This window comes from Ranitomeya variabilis, chromosome 3, assembly GCF_051348905.1.
Source record: "Ranitomeya variabilis isolate aRanVar5 chromosome 3, aRanVar5.hap1, whole genome shotgun sequence".
Classification (NCBI taxonomy): Eukaryota; Metazoa; Chordata; class Amphibia; order Anura; family Dendrobatidae; genus Ranitomeya; species Ranitomeya variabilis.
Genome location: NC_135234.1, coordinates 232,648,376 through 232,667,732, shown reverse-complemented (window position 1 = coordinate 232,667,732; position 19,357 = coordinate 232,648,376). Strand labels below are relative to the sequence as shown.

The 19,357-nt window shown below is 46.7% G+C and overlaps 1 protein-coding gene across 2 annotated transcripts in view; it reads left to right on the top strand.

Moving 5' to 3' along the window:
* The first annotated feature begins 4,871 nt into the window (after positions 1-4,871).
* The window catches only part of LOC143815709 (glutathione S-transferase Mu 4-like), a 69,924-nt gene continuing 55,438 nt past the window's right edge, over positions 4,872-19,357 (top strand). The window contains exons 1-2 of one of the 2 annotated variants that reach the window (XM_077295233.1): positions 4,872-5,132; positions 5,213-5,288. In XM_077295233.1, coding sequence (XP_077151348.1) covers positions 5,100-5,132; positions 5,213-5,288 — 109 coding nt within the window. In that variant the 5' untranslated portion in view covers positions 4,872-5,099. The remainder of the gene's footprint in view (positions 5,133-5,212; positions 5,289-19,357) is intronic. The other variant, XM_077295235.1, reaches the window with a different exon arrangement.

The following is a 19,357-nucleotide window of genomic DNA, read 5'->3' as shown; positions in this document are numbered from 1 at the left end:
ATGGTATTTCTTCAAATCCTATCCACTATGCTGTAACATCTGGCCGCTGTGGGTTTGACGCTGCAGATGAATGCAGCGTCAAACCTGCAGCGTTCACTGACTGTGGAAACATACCCTTAGGGAACTTATCTAGATTTTTATTGAGCATCTTGAACCCACAGGTGCGTCACAGAAGTTTATAATGTAGAGCCATGATAATAAAAAAAAATAATTTTCCCAGATAAATCTTTTTTAGCTGCAAATTTTGCATTTTCACAAGGGTAACAGGAGAAAATGGACCCTCAAATTTGAGTTCACCTATACCCCATATGTGGTCAAAAACTACTTTCGAGGCACAGTGCAAAGCTCAGTAGGGTAGAAACACCATATTAGGCCAGAATCACACTAAACGTATGAAAAATTGGTCCGAGTCTGCCTGCCGAGAGTCACACGAGTGTAATGCAAGTGTCATGTGATTTTTCACAACTAGCATCCGATTTACATCCGAATGCAGTGCGATTGCTATCTGATTGATATTTGTATTTTCTGATCCTTGTTGCAGCACCACTGTGAACCTGGCTCTCCTGACGAAGGTCCTTGTTGAAGCGATCCCTCATCGAACACCAACGGGTTCTGACTTTGTTCACTGTGAAAAAAAGAAAAAAAATTGTTAGATAATGCACTTTCAGCCGGGATCACATAACTGTGTGTGATGCAAGAAGCTCGGAGGAGTTTATCGCATCACACACAGTTGTGTGATCCCCGCCAAGGTCAATGCCCACACATTTAAATACTTACAAAATTCCTTGTTGACCCGTGGCGTTGTGTTGTCCCAGCCATCCATCATTGCTCGGGCCGCCTCATTCCACAGCCGCCGGATCACCACGTTGTCCGAGTGCTGCTGAACCCAGGTGTCCCACAAAGCGTCTCGCTCCTGGACCAGGGAAATTAGGAGGTCATTATCGAGGAGGTCTTTATCCCGTTCTGGAACCTAGAAAAGAAAGAAAGACATAAAAAAAAAAAAAAAAATAGTAGTCAAGACAAAAAAGGGAAGATAGAAGCAAAGTGAAGAAATAAAAAACAGGCAAGAATAGTACAGTCGGGAAAAAAAACAGAGTACAATCAGTCAAGTATATTTACACGCTATCTTGCCACCCGAACTTGTGCTGGCCGCTCCCGCTCTGCCTCCGCTGCAGGAAGAACTGTTCTGATAAAGGAAAAAAAAAAATTTGGCCACATGTGTATATGTGACAGAGAATACTTACCAATCAGTAGGAACTGTACTCACTTCACTTTCCTGTCCAGCACGTTCAGGGCCAGGGCGCTCCTCAGAAGATGAGGAAGAAGACGACATTATGAATGCTGCAAGAAAAGAGACAGAAATTAGTACATACTAAAGAGAGAAAAAAGGACAGACAGACATTCGCTTTTATACTCACATTAGCCAAAGTTGTGATTCTTCACAGATGAAGAGGTTCCAGTCTGGTTCCAAGTCTGTAGAGTAAGTGGACTGCCAGTGCCCACACCTTTTTTTTTTATCTATCTTTGTGTGGGGGGTGGCTAGTCTGTGTCTAGACAGGTTTACTCTGGAAAACCACTTGCGTACAAAAACGCTAGCGAACGCGTGTGCTTGCGTACACCTGCGTTCCCATAGACTGTAATGCATTGTTTCAACGCATTCCTTCCGCAAGCGTCCGCATGCGTTTAGAGGCAGCAAATTGCCACCTCCAAAATAGCAACATGTTGCGTTAGCCGCGCCCAGCCGCAATGACGCATGCACAGTCAAACGCGGCTGAAAGCATATAAACGCATGTACCTGCGTCCACAATGCTAAAGATAGGAAAACACGACGCATGCGGATGTATGTGGCCGAAACGCTGCAGACACAACCGCAAATGTGAAACCAGCCTTAGGGTATGTGCACACGTTGCGGATTTGGCTGTGGAATTTTCTGTGCAGATTCTGCATTTCTTGGCTGAAAACGCACGTCAGAATCTGCGCGTTTTTTGAGCGGATTTTGTGCATTTTTTACGGATTTGCTGCGGATTCTGTGCGGATTTCTATTATGGAATGATTTCATAAGTGCTGCAGATCCGCAAAAAGAATTGACATGGTCGTTTTTTTAATCTGCTGCGTTTTCCGTGCGGAATTTTCTGCATTTGCACAGCATTTCTATTTTTCCATTGATTTACATTGTACTGTAAATCACTTGCGGATCTGCAGCATTTCTGTGCGGAAAAAAACGATGCAGATCGTTCACACGTTGCAAATTTATCAGCAACGTTTTTGCAAAATCCGCATGTAAAACGCACTACGTTTTACCTGCGGATTCACTGTGGTTTTTGTGCGGATTCCACCTGCGGTTTTACACCTGCAGATTCCTATTGAGGAGCAGGTGTAAACCGCTGCGGAATCCGCACAAATAATTGACATGCTGTGGAAAATACAACGCAGCGTTTCAGCGCGGTATTTTCCACAGCATGTGCACTGTGGATTTCTTTTTCCATAGGTTTACATGGTACTGTAACCACATGGACAACAGCTGTGAATCTGCTGCGGATCCGCAGCCAAATCCGCAACGTGTGCACATAGCCTTAATGAAGCAGGACTGTCTGATAAGTGTCCAGTGCCAATAAAACCATAGCCTGGAGTAAGATTTCTGGAACATAGGAGGCCACATTTTGGCAAAACTGATGGTCAAAAATCGTGACATTTCAATGCAATTTACGAAGCTGCATTTTTGAATCCAGGGGCAACTAACCAAATAATATGCTGCGTCTCCCGACATTTTGTCACTTCCCCCTCCTATGAATAAATCCAGAAAAAAAAAAAGACACCATCGGTGTCCCGTGTGCTGGTCTTATGTAACCACCCGGCGCTCCCCGCCCGCATAATGCCGCTCTAGTCTGTAGGTGAGGTAGCCAACATTACTGCTATTGACCAGCAGCGGTTACCGCCAAAACTTTCTGTTCTTCTGACAGGGAAGGGTGTAGATCTGCAATGTGATTGGCTGGAAGCCCAGCTAAGGTCGCGTAAACAGTGAGCCAGCTCTGGAGTCTGTGAGGAAGGAACACAGGCTCAGAGTTTAGGCTACTTTCACACTACGCATCCGTCACACGACGGATGCGACGTGTGGCCATACGTCGCAAATGTAAGTCTATGGGGAGAAAACGCATCCTGCAGACAACTTTGCAGGATAAGCTTTTTCTTCTAAACAATGCATTGCGACGTATTCCAAACGACGCTAGTGTGAAAGTAGCCTTAGGGTTATTAAAGTGCAAACCCTTGGGGGTTAAAAAAAAAGTCACAAAATTTTGTGCACCTTTAGGCCCGTTTCACACGTCAGTGGCTCCGGTACGTGAGGTGACAGTTTCCTCACGTACCGGAGACACTGACACACGTAGACCCATAAAAATCAATGCATCTGTGCAGATGTCATTGATTTTTTGCGGACCGTGTCTCCGTGTGCCAAACACGGAGACATGTCAGTGTTCGTGGGAGCGCACGTATTACACGGACCCATTAAAGTCAATGGGTCCGTGTAAAACACGGACCACACACGGACGGTCTCCGTGTGCAGTCCCTGTGGCGTGCAGGAGACAGCGCTACAGTAAGCGCTGTCCCCCCACATGGTGCTGAAGCCGCCATTCATATCTTCTGTGCAGCAGCGTTTGCTGCATAGATATGAATAATAGTGTTTAAAAGAAAGATCTATCTGTCACGTGGGGCCACCGATTAGTCATGAATATGTGGCTCCACCTCCCATAGGGGTGGAGCCGCCTATTCATGACTGTAAATGAGCGGCCCCACGTGACCGCATACAGTAGAAGGGGCGGCCAGCACAGGAAGCATCGACAGCCAACGAGGGAAGCGGGTGAGTATTTTCAGAACAGCGGGGGGGGGCGCACAGGGGGTGGGAGGGCGGCGGACAGATAGATCTTTCTTTTAAACACTACTATTCATATCTTCTATGCAGCAAACGCTGCTGCACAGACGATATGAATCGCGGCTTCAGCACGATGCAGTGTACCACACGCGTGGGTACCACACGCTCCGTGTGGTACCCACTCGGCACACGTGTGCCGCACGTATGGCCTACGTGAGCTCACGGGCACACGGACACGGATAACTCCGGTACCGATTTTTTCCGGTACCGGAATTATCTGGACGTGTGGGACAGCCCTCAGGCTGTGTGCACACGTTGCTGATTTTTCACGTTTTTTTCATGATAAAAACGCTATAAAACCGCAAAAAAACAGCATACAATATGCATCCCATCATTTAGAATGAATTTCGCATTTTTTGTGCACATGATGCTTTTTTCCGCGAAAAAAAAGCAGCATGTTTATTAATTTTGCGGTTTTTTTGCGGATTTCCCACTATAAAATGCATTGGGAAATGTCCGGAAAAAAAACGCGTCAAAAAAGCATGCAGATTTCTTGCAGAAAATGTCAGGTTTTTCTCAGGAATTTTCTGCAAGAAATCCTGAACGTGTGCACATAGCCTTATTCCGGGTCCCCCTGTAGTGAATTTATATACGCCAGGTATTTAGGCGCCTTTTACAATACAAAGTCATAAAATCGATTAAATCCAGAAATAAAAGTACATTTCCGAGTTTTCACAAAATTCATTAATTACATGTACTTGGTGCAAAAAAACAAACAAACAAGGCGCAACAACTAGTCAAAAAAAATAAATAAAATTGACTTAAAAATCTCCACATATGAGGGGCCTCAGGATGCACCTTACCTAATAATATATAGGGGCTCCCATCATTCTATCACTTTCCTTCTGCATGAATGAATTTTGCGTGTGGGTTGAAGACACAACCGGTGTCATGTGTGGGCCGGGGTCTTGTATAACCACCCTGAGCGCCCCTCCCGCACTATGCCGCTCTCTGTCATCTGTGGTAACGATACACTACAGCTCGTGACCAGCAGCGGTTACCGCCAAAACCTTCTGCCAAGAGAGTCACAGGGCAGTGTGTAGCTCTGCAATGTGATTGGCTGGAATACCAGCTACATTTACATGAACAGCTGAGCCTGTTCGCGCCAAGTCTGTGAAGCGCAGGGTCTACGGTGACGGTCTGAGCGGCTGAGGTGACGGACGTTACTGGGAAGATGATGATTCTCGGCTACTGGGACGTACGCGGGGTGAGAGGCGCACTACAAGTAATGGCTGCTGCCCTGCGCTAGGACGCCGCTCACACTCCATGTGTTCTTTATGCCTGTAGATTGGCCATCCGATCCGCCTGCTGCTGGAATACACGGCGACGCCCTATGAGGAGAAGCGCTATGTGATTGGGGATGGTGAGTTTGTCAGGGCTGGGGCTGCAGCCACAGATCAGTACGTGGATTTGTTCCATTATTTGTTTTTCTATGCTGGGTATATGGGGGTCCTAAGATGGGTCACACAGCAACTGAACCATAGTCAGCTATAAGGTTTTATTTGATTTTTGTGTATTTTAGGTAGAAACTGCCAACTAGGTTTACATGGTCTATCTGGGAATAATTTCTCTGTTGCTTTATGAGAAAAATAAATGTTAGATTCCGCATTTCACCTTCAAAAGGGATTTTAACTTTTTTGTATGGCAGATATTGGAACAGTATCAAAACTAACACCTTCCCCACATCCACCATCCATGTACAGTGCAAGTTGGGAGCGGGCTGATGGGGTGATCCTCCATAGGGGTACTGAAGTGTTACAGCCAGGGGTCTGTTAAATGCCACCATGCCTATCATTGTGGGGCTTCAAAGCAGAAAATAATTTTTGCTGTATACAGTAATACTGTGGTATTGCTTGTATTATGTAGAGCAATCAGAAGATCGCAGGTTCAAGTCCTAAAAGAATAGTCATAAACAGTTTAAATCATCCCTTCCCTCCTCTGTTAAAGGTAATATAAATACACATTCGGTATCACTGCATCTACAGAAGTTTGATCTGTCAAAATATAAGTTAACCTGACTTGTAAGCAGAAAAAAAATTCTAAGCTCCAAAATTGCGCGTGTGTGTGTGCGCGTGTGCGTGTGTGTGTGTGTGTATGTGTGTGTAATATATATATATTAGTGTAATAATATATATATACAGTAATATATAATAATTGCTTTGAATATAATAATATATATTTTTTTTCTTGTTGGTCTTGACAACATTGCAATAAAATCTGTAGGAAGCAATCAAAATGTCATCTCTCTCCCAAAATGGTAGCAATAGGACTTCCCCCTACAAAAATCAAGTCCTCGCATAGCTCCATGAACTCGACAAGTTTGCTATTACTGTAATTGTACTGACTTGTAGAAAAGTAATGCGGGGTCATTTTTACCACACAATCTACACTGTAAAAACTATTCCCCAAAATGTCAGAATCACAGGGATTTTTCTTTCACTTGGAATTATTTTTGCTCTTAAAGCGAACCTGTCAGCAGATTTTGCCGCTATAAGATGCAGCCACTGCCTTTCAGGGCTTATCTACAGCATTCGATAATACTGTAGATAAGCCCCTGGTCCGACCTGCAGTGAAGAAAAATAAGTTATATTATACTTATATAATCCCTGAAAGGCAGAGGCCGCATCTTATAGCGGCAAAATCTGCTGACCGGTTCCCTTTAATCTTAGCCCACCTGTCCATGTTTTCCAGTACATTGTGAGATTAAATGAAAGGTGTCATTATGGTGCTTGAACCTCCTAGGTTCAAGCAACATATTGTAATCCGATTTCTTATATTTTATTATGGTGCTTGAACCTCCTAGGTTCAAGCAACATATTGTAATCCGATTTCTTATATTTTATTATTATTATGGTGCTTGAACCTCCTAGGTTCAAGCAACATATTGTAATCCGATTTCTTATATTTTATTCTTCTTCTTCTCCGCGTTTTCCGCAATTAATGCGGCCCGAACCGCTCGGCGCAGAGACCCCGTTCAGGCGGCGTTTCGAAGGCCTCGGTGGGGACAGGTGTGCTATGACTTTTATAGTCGATCCGATATGTAGATTTTATTTAAATCGCATTTAAAAAAAAAAATTTCCCATAGGAAATAATGGCGAACTTTCCATTACCCCCAACTTGACCTTCCAAAGATGGCAGCTATGCAAATGTACGGTGTCCATTTTAAGACATGATCATTTATCAAGGTCAAACATCAGAATAAAGTGACTATGACACCCTCTCGTCCCGTGTGTGAAAAGTAAGTGCCCCCCGGCCCCGTGTGTGAAAAGTAAGTGCCCCCCCGGCCCCGTGTGTGAAAAGTAAGTGCGCCCCCGGCCCCGTGTGCAAAAGTAAGTGCGCCCCCGGCCCCGTGTGCAAAAGTAAGTGCCCCCCGGCCCCGTGTGTGAAAAGTAAGTGCGCCCCCGGCCCCGTGTGCAAAAGTAAGTGCGCCCCCAGCCCCGTGTGCAAAAGTAAGTGCGCCCCCGGCCCCGTGTGCAAAAGTAAGTGCGCCCCCGGCCCCGTGTGCAAAAGTAAGTGCGCCCCCGGCCCCGTGTGCAAAAGTAAGTGCGCCCCCGGCCCCGTGTGCAAAAGTAAGTGCGCCCCCGGCCCCGTGTGCAAAAGTAAGTGCGCCCCCGGCCCCGTGTGCAAAAGTAAGTGCGCCCCCGGCCCCGTGTGCAAAAGTAAGTGCGCCCCCGGCCCCGTGTGCAAAAGTAAGTGCGCCCCCGGCCCCGTGTGCAAAAGTAAGTGCGCCCCCGGCCCCGTGTGCAAAAGTAAGTGCGCCCCCGGCCCCGTGTGCAAAAGTAAGTGCGCCCCCGGCCCCGTGTGCGAAAAGTAAGTGCCCCCCCGGCCCCGTGTGTGAAAAGTAAGTGCGCCCCCGGCCCCGTGTGCAAAAGTAAGTGCGCCCCCGGCCCCGTGTGCAAAAGTAAGTGCGCCCCCGGCCCCGTGTGCAAAAGTAAGTGCGCCCCCAGCCTAGTGTGCAAAAGTAAGTGCGCCCCCCGCCCCGTGTGCAAAAGTAAGTGCGCCCCCGGCCCCGTGTGCAAAAGTAAGTGCGCCCCCGGCCCCGTGTGCAAAAGTAAGTGCGCCCCCGGCCCCGTGTGCAAAAGTAAGTGCGCCCCCGGCCCCGTGTGCAAAAGTAAGTGCGCCCCCGGCCCCGTGTGCAAAAGTAAGTGCGCCCCCGGCCCCGTGTGCAAAAGTAAGTGCGCCCCCGGCCCCGTGTGCAAAAGTAAGTGCGCCCCCGGCCCCGTGTGCAAAAGTAAGTGCGCCCCCGGCCCCGTGTGCAAAAGTAAGTGCGCCCCCGGCCCCGTGTGCAAAAGTAAGTGCGCCCCCGGCCCCGTGTGCGAAAAGTAAGTGCCCCCCCGGCCCCGTGTGTGAAAAGTAAGTGCGCCCCCGGCCCCGTGTGCAAAAGTAAGTGCGCCCCCGGCCCCGTGTGCAAAAGTAAGTGCGCCCCCGGCCCCGTGTGCAAAAGTAAGTGCGCCCCCAGCCTAGTGTGCAAAAGTAAGTGCGCCCCCCGCCCCGTGTGCAAAAGTAAGTTCGCCCCCGGCCCCGTGTGCAAAAGTAAGTGCGCCCCCGGCCCCGTGTGCAAAAGTAAGTGCGCCCCCGGCCCCGTGTGCAAAAGTAAGTGCGCCCCCGGCCCCGTGTGCAAAAGTAAGTGCGCCCCCGGCCCCGTGTGCAAAAGTAAGTGCGCCTCCGGCCCCGTGTGCAAAAGTAAGTGCGCCCCCGGCCCCGTGTGCAAAAGTAAGTGCGCCCCGGTCCCGGGTGTGGAAAAGTAAGTGGCCCCCTGGTCCCGTGTGTGAAAAGTGCTGCTGTAAAGCTGGCAGCGCTGTTCAAGCACCATGTATTTCCTTCAGGAAATGCCCATCTAGTTATTATTCTTCTTCTTCTCCGCGTTTTCCGCAATTAATGCGGCCCGAACCGCTCGGCGCAGAGACCCCGTTCAGGCGGCGTTTCGAAGGCCTCAGTGGGGACAGGTGTGCTATGACTTTTATAGCCGATCCGATATGTAGATTTTATTTAAATCGCATTTAAAAAAAAAAAATTCCCATAGGAAATAATGGCGAACTTTCCATTACCCCCAACTTGACCTTCCAAAGATGGCAGCTATGCAAATGTACGGTGTCCATTTTAGGACATGATCATTTATCAAAGTCAAACATCAGAATAAAGTGACTATGACACCCTCTCCTCCCGTGTGCAAAAGTAAGTGCGCCCCCGGCCCCGTGTGCAAAAGTAAGTGCGCCCCCGACCCAGTGTGCAAAAGTAAGTGCGCCCCCGGCCCCGTGTGCAAAAGTAAGTGCGCCCCCGGCCCCGTGTGCAAAAGTAAGTGCGCCCCCGGCCCCGTGTGCAAAAGTAAGTGCGCCCCCGGCCCCGTGTGCAAAAGTAAGTGCGCCCCCGGCCCCGTGTGCAAAAGTAAGTGCGCCCCCGGCCCCGTGTGCAAAAGTAAGTGCGCCCCCGGCCCCGTGTGCAAAAGTAAGTGCGCCCCCGGCCCCGTGTGCAAAAGTAAGTGCGCCCCCGGCCCCGTGTGCAAAAGTAAGTGCGCCCCCGGCCCCGTGTGCAAAAGTAAGTGCGCCCCCGGCCCCGTGTGCAAAAGTAAGTGCGCCCCCGGCCCCGTGTGCAAAAGTAAGTGCGCCCCCGGCCTCGTGTGCAAAAGTAAGTGCGCCCCCGGCCCCGTGTGCAAAAGTAAGTGCGCCCCCGGCCCCGTGTGCAAAAGTAAGTGCGCCCCCGGCCCCGTGTGCAAAAGTAAGTGCGCCCCCGGCCCCGTGTGCAAAAGTAAGTGCGCCCCCGGCCCCGTGTGCAAAAGTAAGTGCACCCCCGGCCCCGTGTGCAAAAGTAAGTGCGCCCCCGGCCCCGTGTGCAAAAGTAAGTGCGTCCCCGGCCCCGTTTGCAAAAGTAAGTGCGCCCCCGGCCCCGTGTGCAAAAGTAAGTGTGCCCCCGGCCCCGTGTGCAAAAGTAAGTGCGCCCCGGTCCCGTGTGCAAAAGTAAGTGCGCCCCCGGCCCCGTGTGCAAAAGTAAGTGCGCCCCCGGCCCCGTGTGCAAAAGTAAGTGCCCCCCCGGCCCCGTGTGTGAAAAGTAAGTGCCCCCCAGCCCTGTGTGTGAAAATTAAGTTCCCCCCGGCCCCGTGTGTGAAAAGTAAGTGCCCCCCCGGCCCCGTGTGTGAAAAGTAAGTGCCCCCCAGCCCCGTGTGTGAAAAGCAAGTGCCCCCCGGCCTCGTGTGTGAAAAGTAAGTGCCCCCCGGCCCCGTGTGTGAAAAGTAAGTGCCCCCCGGCCCCGTGTGTGAAAAGTAAGTGCCCCCCGGCCCCGTGTGTGAAAAGTAAGTGCCCCCCGGCCCCGTGTGTGAAAAGTAAGTGACCCACAACTCTGACCTGTATATAGGAGTGGTGTCTTTATTTAGAGGGATGTCTGTATATAGGAGTGGTGTCTGTATATAGAGGGTTGTCTGTATATAAGAGTGGTGTCTGTATATAGGGGGATGTCTGTATATAGGAGTGGTGTCTGTATATAGAGGGATGTCTGTATATAGGAGTGGTGTCTGTATATAGAGGGATGTCTGTATATAGGAGTGGTGTCTGTATACAGAGGGATGTCTGTATATAGGAGTGGTGTCTGTATATAGGGGGATGTCTGTATATAGGAGTGTTGTCTGTATATAGGGGGCTGTCTGTATATAGGAGTGGTGTCTGTATATAGAGGGATGTCTGTATATAGGAGTGGTGTCTGTATATAGAGGGATCTCTGTATATAGGAGTGGTGTCTGTATACAGAGGTATGTCTGTATATAGGAGTGGTGTCTGTATATAGTGGGATGTCTGTATATAGGAGTGGTGTCTGTATATGGGGGGATATCTGTATATAGGAGTGGTGTCTGTATATAGGGGGATGTCTGTATTTATGAGTGGTGTCTGTATATAGAGGGATGTATGTATATAGGAGAGATGTCTGTATATAGAGGGATATCTGTATATAGGAGTGGTGTCTGTATATAGAGGGATGTCTGTATATAGGAGTTGTGTCTGTATAGAGAGGGATGTCTGTATATAGGAGTGGTGTCTCTATATAGGGGGATGTCTGAATATAGAAGATATGTCTGTATATAGAGGGATGTCTGTATATAGGAGTGGTGTCTGTATATAGAGGGATATCTGTATATAGGAGTGGTGTCTGTATATAGAGGGATGTCTGTATAAAGGAGTGGTGTCTGTATACAGAGGGATGTCTGTATATAGGAGTGGTGTCTGTATATAGGGGGATGTCTGTATATAGGAGTGGTGTCTGTATATAGGGGGATGTCTGTATATAGGAGTGGTGTCTGTATATAGGAGTGGTGTCTGTATATAGGAGTGGTGTCTGTACATAGAGGGATGTCTGTATATAGGAGTGGTGTCTGTATATAGGGGGATGTCTGTATATAGGAGTGGTGTCTGTATATAGAGGGATGTCTGTATATAGGAGTGGTGTCTGTATATAGGGGGATGTCTGTATATAGGAGTGTTGTCTGTATATAGGGGGCTGTCTGTATATAGGAGTGGTGTCTGTATATAGAGGGATGTCTGTATATAGGAGTGGTGTCTGTATATAGAGGGATCTCTGTATATAGGAGTGGTGTCTGTATACAGAGGTATGTCTGTATATAGGAGTGGTGTCTGTATATAGTGGGATGTCTGTATATAGGAGTGGTGTCTGTATATGGGGGGATATCTGTATATAGGAGTGGTGTCTGTATATAGGGGGATGTCTGTATTTATGAGTGGTGTCTGTATATAGAGGGATGTATGTATATAGGAGAGATGTCTGTATATAGAGGGATATCTGTATATAGGAGTGGTGTCTGTATATAGAGGGATGTCTGTATATAGGAGTTGTGTCTGTATAGAGAGGGATGTCTGTATATAGGAGTGGTGTCTCTATATAGGGGGATGTCTGAATATAGAAGATATGTCTGTATATAGAGGGATGTCTGTATATAGGAGTGGTGTCTGTATATAGAGGGATATCTGTATATAGGAGTGGTGTCTGTATATAGAGGGATGTCTGTATAAAGGAGTGGTGTCTGTATACAGAGGGATGTCTGTATATAGGAGTGGTGTCTGTATATAGGGGGATGTCTGTATATAGGAGTGGTGTCTGTATATAGGGGGATGTCTGTATATAGGAGTGGTGTCTGTATATAGAGGGATGTCTGTATATAGGAGTGGTGTCTGTACATAGAGGGATGTCTGTATATAGGAGTGGTGTCTGTATATAGGGGGATGTCTGTATATAGGAGTGGTGTCTGTATATAGAGGGATGTCTGTATATAGGAGAGATGTCTGTATATAGAGGGATGTCTGTATATAGGAGTGGTGTCTGTATATAGAGGGATGTCTGTATATAGGAGTGGTGTCTGTATATAGGGGGATGTCTGTATATAGGGGGATGTCTGTATATAGGAGAGATGTCTGTATATAGAGGGATGTCTGTATATAGGAGTGGTGTCTGTATATAGTGGGATGTCTGTATATAGGAGTGGTGTCTGTATATAGAGGGATGTCTGTATATAGGAGTGGTGTCTGTATATAGGGGGATGTCTGTATTTAGGAGTGGTGTCTGTATATAGAGGGATGTATGTATATAGGAGAGATGTCTGTATATAGAGGGATGTCTGTATATAGGAGTGGTGTCTGTATAAAGAGGGATGTCTGTATATAGGAGTGGTGTCTGTATATAGAGGGATGTCTGTATATAGGAGTTGTGTATGTATAGAGAGGGATGTCTGTATATAGGAGTGGTGTATCTATATAGGGGGATGTCTGAATATAGAAGATATGTCTGTATATAGAGGGATGTCTGTATATAGGAGTGGTGTCTGTATATAGAGGGATGTCTGTATATAGGAGTGGTGTCTGTATATAGAGGGATGTCTGTATATAGGAGTGGTGTCTGTATACAGAGGGATGTCTGTATATAGGAGTGGTGTCTGTATATAGGGGGATGTATGTATATAGGAGTGGTGTCTGTATATAGGGGGATGTCTGTATATAGGAGTGGTGTCTGTATATAGAGGGATGTCTGTATATAGGAGTGGTGTCTGTACATAGAGTGATGTCTGTATATAGGAGTGGTGTCTGTATATAGGGGGATGTCTGTATATAGGAATGGTGTCTGTATATAGAGGGATGTCTGTATATAGGAGAGATGTCTGTATATAGGGGGATGTCTGTATATAGGAGAGATGTCTGTATATACAGGGATGTCTGTATATAGGAGTGGTGTCTGTATATAGAGGGATGTCTGTATATAGGAGTGGTGTCTGTATATAGAGGGATGTCTGTATATAGGAGTGGTGTCTGTATATAGAGGGATGTCTGTATATAGGAGTGGTGTCTGTATATAGAGGGATGTCTGTATATAGGAGTTGTGTCTGTATAGAGAGTGATGTCTGTATATAGGAGTGGTGTCTCTATAGAGAGGGATGTCTGTATATAGGAGTGGTGTCTCTATATAGGGGGATGTCTGAATATAGAAGATATGTCTGTATATAGAGGGATGTCTGTATATAGGAGTGGTGTCTGTATATAGAGGGATGTTTGTATATAGGAGTGGTGTCTGTATATAGAGGGATGTCTGTATATAGGAGTGGTGTCTGTATACAGAGGGATGTCTGTATATAGGAGTGGTGTCTGTATATAGGGGGATGTCTGTATATAGGAGTGGTGTCTGTATATAGGGGGATGTCTGTATATAGGAGTGGTGTCTGTATATAGAGGGATGTCTGTATATAGGAGTGGTGTCTGTACATAGAGGGATGTCTGTATATAGGAGTGGTGTCTGTATATAGGGGGATGTCTGTATATAGGAGTGGTGTCTGTATATAGAGGGATGTCTGTATATAGGAGAGATGTCTGTATATAGAGGGATGTCTGTATATAGGAGTGGTGTCTGTATATAGAGGGATGTCTGTATATAGGAGTGGTGTCTGTATATAGGGGGATGTCTGTGTATAGGAGAGATGTCTGTATATAGAGGGATGTCTGTATATAGGAGTGGTGTCTGTATATAGAGGGATGTCTGTATATAGGAGTGGTGTCTGTATATAGGGGGATGTCTGTATATAGGAGAGATGTCTGTATATAGAGGGATGTCTGTATATAGGAGAGATGTCTGTATATAGAGGGATGTCTGTATATAGGAGTGGTGTCTGTATATAGAGGGATGTCTGTATATAGGAGTGGTGTCTGTATATAGGGGGATGTCTGTATATAGGAGAGATGTCTGTATATAGAGGGATGTCTGTATATAGGAGTGGTGTCTGTATATAGGGGGATGTCTGTATATAGGAGAGGTGTCTGTATATAGAGGGATGTCTGTATATAGGAGTGGTGTCTGTATATAGGGGGATGTCTGTATATAGGAGAGATGTCTGTATATAGAGGGATGTCTGTATATAGGAGTTGTCTGTATAGAGAGTGATGTCTGTATATAGGAGTGGTGTCTCTATAGAGAGGGATGTCTGTATATAGGAGTGGTGTCTCTATATAGGGGGATGTCTGAATATAGAAGATATGTCTGTATATAGGGGGATGTCTGTATATAGGAGTGGTGTCTGTATATAGGGGGATGTCTGTATATAGGAGTGGTGTCTGTATATAGAGGGATGTCTGTATATAGGAGTGGTGTCTGTACATAGAGGGATGTCTGTATATAGGAGTGGTGTCTGTATATAGGGGGATGTCTGTATATAGGAGTGGTGTCTGTATATAGGAGAGATGTCTGTATATAGGAGGGATGTCTGTATATAGAGGGATGTCTGTATATAGGAGTGGTGTCTGTATATAGGAGTGGTGTCTGTATATAGGAGTGGTGTCTGTATATAGGGGGATGTCTGTGTATAGGAGAGATGTCTGTATATAGAGGGATGTCTGTATATAGGAGTGGTGTCTGTATATAGAGGGATGTCTGTATATAGGAGTGGTGTCTGTATATAGGAGAGATGTCTGTATATAGAGGGATGTCTGTATATAGGAGAGATGTCTGTATATAGAGGGATGTCTGTATATAGGAGTGGTGTCTGTATATAGAGGGATGTCTGTATATAGGAGTGGTGTCTGTATATAGGGGGATGTCTGTATATAGGAGTGGTGTCTGTATATAGAGGGATGTCTGTATATAGGAGAGGTGCCTGCATGTAGGAGTGGTGTCTGTATATAGAGGGATGTCTTTATATATCGAAGTGGTGTCTGTATATAGGGGGATTTCTGTATATTGTAGTGCTGTCTGTATATAGGGGTATGTCTGTATATAGGAGTGGTATCTGTATATAGAGGGATTTCTGTATATGGTAGTGGTGTCTGTATATAGAGGGATGTCTGTATATAGGAGTGGTGTCTGTATATAGGAGTGATGTTTGTATATAAGAGGATGTGGCCAAAGTGGCTACCAAGGATTCCTGCATGCCAAAATGGCTACCAAGGGGCCAAAGTTGCTAACAAGGGGCCCCGCACATCAAAGTGGCTACCAAGGGGCCAAATTGGATACCCAGGGGCAGGGCCCTGCATGCCAGACTTGCTCCTGAGGTTCATTGGCAGCTGGCAGCGCTGTTCAAGCACCATGTATTTCCTTCAGGAAATGCCCATCTAGTTATTATTCTTCTCCGCGTTTTCTGCAATTAATGCGGCCCGAACCGCTCGGCGCAGAGACCATGTTCAGGCGGCGTTTCGAAGGCCTCGGTGGGGACAGGTGTGCTATGACTTTTATAGTCGATCCGATATGTAGATTTTATTTAAATCGCATTTAAAAAAAAAATTTTTCCATAGGAAATAATGGCGAACTTTCCATTACCCCCAACTTGACCTTCCAAAGATGGCAGCTATGCAAATGTACGGTGTCCATTTTAGGACATGATCATTTATCAAAGTCAAACATCAGAATAAAGTGACTATGACACCCTCTCGTCCCGTGTGTGAAAAGTAAGCGCCCCCCTCGGCCCCGTGTGTGAAAAGTAAGCGCCCCCCTCGGCCCCGTGTGTGAAAAGTAAGCGCCCCCCTCGGCCCCGTGTGTGAAAAGTAAGCGCCCCCCCTCGGCCCCGTGTGTGAAAAGTAAGCGCCCCCCCTCGGCCCCGTGTGTGAAAAGTAAGCGCCCCCCCGGCCCCGTGTGTGAAAAGTAAGCGCCCCCCCCCGGCCCCGTGTGTGAAAAGTAAGCGCCCCCCCCCCCCCCCCGGCCCCGTGTGTGAAAAGTAAGCGCCCCCCCGGCCCCGTGTGTGAAAAGTAAGCGCCCCCCCGGCCCCGTGTGTGAAAAGTAAGCGCCCCCCCCCGGCCCCGTGTGTGAAAAGTAAGCGCCCCCCCCCCCCCCCGGCCCCGTGTGTGAAAAGTAAGTGCGCCCCCGGCCCCGTGTGCAAAAGTAAGTGCTCCCCTGGTCCCGTGTGTGAAAGGTGCTGCTGTAAAGCTGGCAGCGCTGTTCAAGCACCATGTATTTCCTTCAGGAAATGCCCATCTAGTTCAAATGTACAATCCGCCCCTCAGAAAATAAGCCATTAACCCCTTAATCCCATATGACGTACTATACCGTCGAGGTGGGGTGGGCCTTAATTCCCGGTGACGGTATAGTACGTCATACGCGATCGGCCGCGCTCATGGGGGGAGCGCGGCCGATCGCGGCCGGGTGTCGGCTGCATATCGCAGCTGACATCCGGCACTATGTGCCAGGAGCGGTCACGGACCGCCCCCGGCACATTAACCCCCGGCACACCGCGATCAAACATGATCGCGGTGTACCGGCGGTACAGGGAAGCATCGCGCAGGGAGGGGGCTCCCTGCGGGCTTCCCTGAGACGATCGGTACAAGGTGATGTACTCACCTCGTACCGAACGTCTTCTCCCTGCAGGCCCCGGATCCAAAATGGCCGAGGGGCTGTATCCGGGTCCTGCAGGGAGCACTTCTGGGTCGAAGCAGGCTGCAGATGAAAGCTGCAGCCTGCTCCGATGAAAGTATGATCGCGGATCTGATAGAGTGCTGTGCACACTATCAGATCTGCGATCTGTGATGTCCCCCCCTGGGACAAAGTAAAAAAGTAAAAAAAAAAATTCCACATGTGTAAAAAAAAAAAAAAAAAAAAAAAAAAAAAAAAAAAAAAAAAAATTCCTAAATAATAATAAAAAAAATATATATTATTCCCATAAATACATTTCTTTATCTAAAAAAACAAACAAAAACAATAAAAGTACACATATTTAGTATCGCCGCGTCCGTAACGACCCAACCTATAAAACTGGCCCACTAGTTAACCCCTTCAGTAAACACCGTAAGAAAAAAAAAAAAAACGAGGCAAAAAACAACGCTTTATTACCATACCGCCGAACAAAAAGTGGAATAACACGCGATCAAAAAGACGGATATAAATAACCATGTTACCGCTGAAAACGTCATCTTGTCCCGCAAAAAACGAGCCGCCATACAGCATCATCAGCAAAAAAATAAAAAAGTTATAGTCCTCAGAATAAAGCGATGCCAAAATAATTATTTTTTCTATAAAATAGTTTTTATCGTATAAAAGCGTCAAAACATAAAAAAATGATATAAATGAGGTATCGCTGTAATCGTACTGACCCGACGAATAAAACTGCTTTATCAATTTTACCAAGCGCAGAACGGTATAAACGCCTCTCCCAAAAGAAATTCATGAATAGCTGGTTTTTGGTTATTCTGCCTCACAAAAATCGGAATAAAAAGTGATAAAAAATGGTCACGTGTCCGAAAATGTTACCAATAAAAACATCAACTCGTCCCGCAAAAAACAAGACCTCACATGACTCTGTGGACCAAAATGTGGAAAAATTATAGGTCTCAAAATGTGGAGACGCAAAAACTTTTTTGCTATAAAAAGCGTCTTTTAGTCTGGTTTCACACTTGCGTTTTTATCTGCATGCGTTTTTTAAAAAAACCGCATGTGTGAAAAAATGCATGTAAACGCGGTAAAACGCATGCGTTTTTATAGAAAAACACAAGAAAACAAGAAAAAAACAAAAAACCCTAACCCTACCCCTAACCCTACCCCTAACCTGAAATACGTGGCACTGAAATACGTGGCACTGAAATATACGTTTATATACGTATATACGTATATAAGTGCCACGATATTTCAGTGGCCACGATATTTCAGTGGCCACGATATTTAAGTGCCACGTATTTAAGTGCCACGTATTTAAGTGCCACGTATTTAAGTGCCACGTATTTAAGTGCCACGTATTTAAGTGCCACGTATTTAAGTGCCACGTATTTAAGTGCCACGTATTTAAGTGCCACGTATTTAAGTGCCACGTATTTAAGTGCCACGTATTTAAGTGCCACGTATTTACGTGCCACGTATTTACGTGCCACGTATTTACGTGCCACGTATTTACGTGCCACGTATTTACGTGCCACGTATTTACGTGCCACAAATACGTGGCACTGAAATATCGTGGCACTGAAATACGTGGCACTGAAATACGTGGCACTGAAATACGTGGCACTGAAATACGTGGCACTGAAATACGTGGCACTGAAATACGTGGCACTGAAATACGTGGCACTGAAATACGTGGCACTGAAATACGTGGCACTGAAATACGTGGCACTGAAATACGTGGCACTGAAATACGTGGCACTGAAATACGTGGCACTGAAATACGTGGCACTGAAATACGTGGCACTGAAATACGTGGCACTGAAATACGTGGCACTGAAATACGTGGCACTGAAATACGTGGCACTGAAATACGTGGCACTGAAATACGTGGCACTGAAATACGTGGCACTGAAATACGTGGCACTGAAATACGTGGCACTGAAATACGTGGCACTGAAATACGTGGCACTGAAATACGTGGCACTGAAATACGTGGCACTGAAATACGTGGCACTGAAATACGTGGCACTTAACATATGGGGTATCAGCGTACTAGGGACAAATTGAACAACAACTTCTGGGGTCCAAGTTCTCTTGTTATCTTTGGGGGGCTAAAAATCATTTTTGTGGGAAAAAAAATATGTTTTATTTTCACGGCTCTGCGTTGTAAACTGTAGTGAAACACTTGGGGGTTCAAAGTTCTCACAACACATCTAGATAAGTTCCTTGGGAGGTCTAGTTTCCAATATGGGGTCACTTGTGGGGGGTTTGTACTATTTGGGTACATCAGGGGCTCTGCAAATGCAACGTGACGCCTGCAGACCAATCCATTTAAGTCTGCATTCCAAATGGCGCTCCTTCCCTTCCGAGCTCTGTCATGCGCCCAAACAGTGGTTCCCCCCCACATAGGGGGTATCAGCGTACTCAGGACAAATTGGACAACAACTTTTAGGGTCCAATTTATCCTGATACCCTTGTGAAAATACAAAACTGGGGGCTAAAAAATCATTTTTGTGAAAAAAAAATAAATAATTTTTATTTTCACGGCTCTGCGTTATAAACTGTAGTGAAACACTTGGGGGTTCAAAGCTCTCAAAA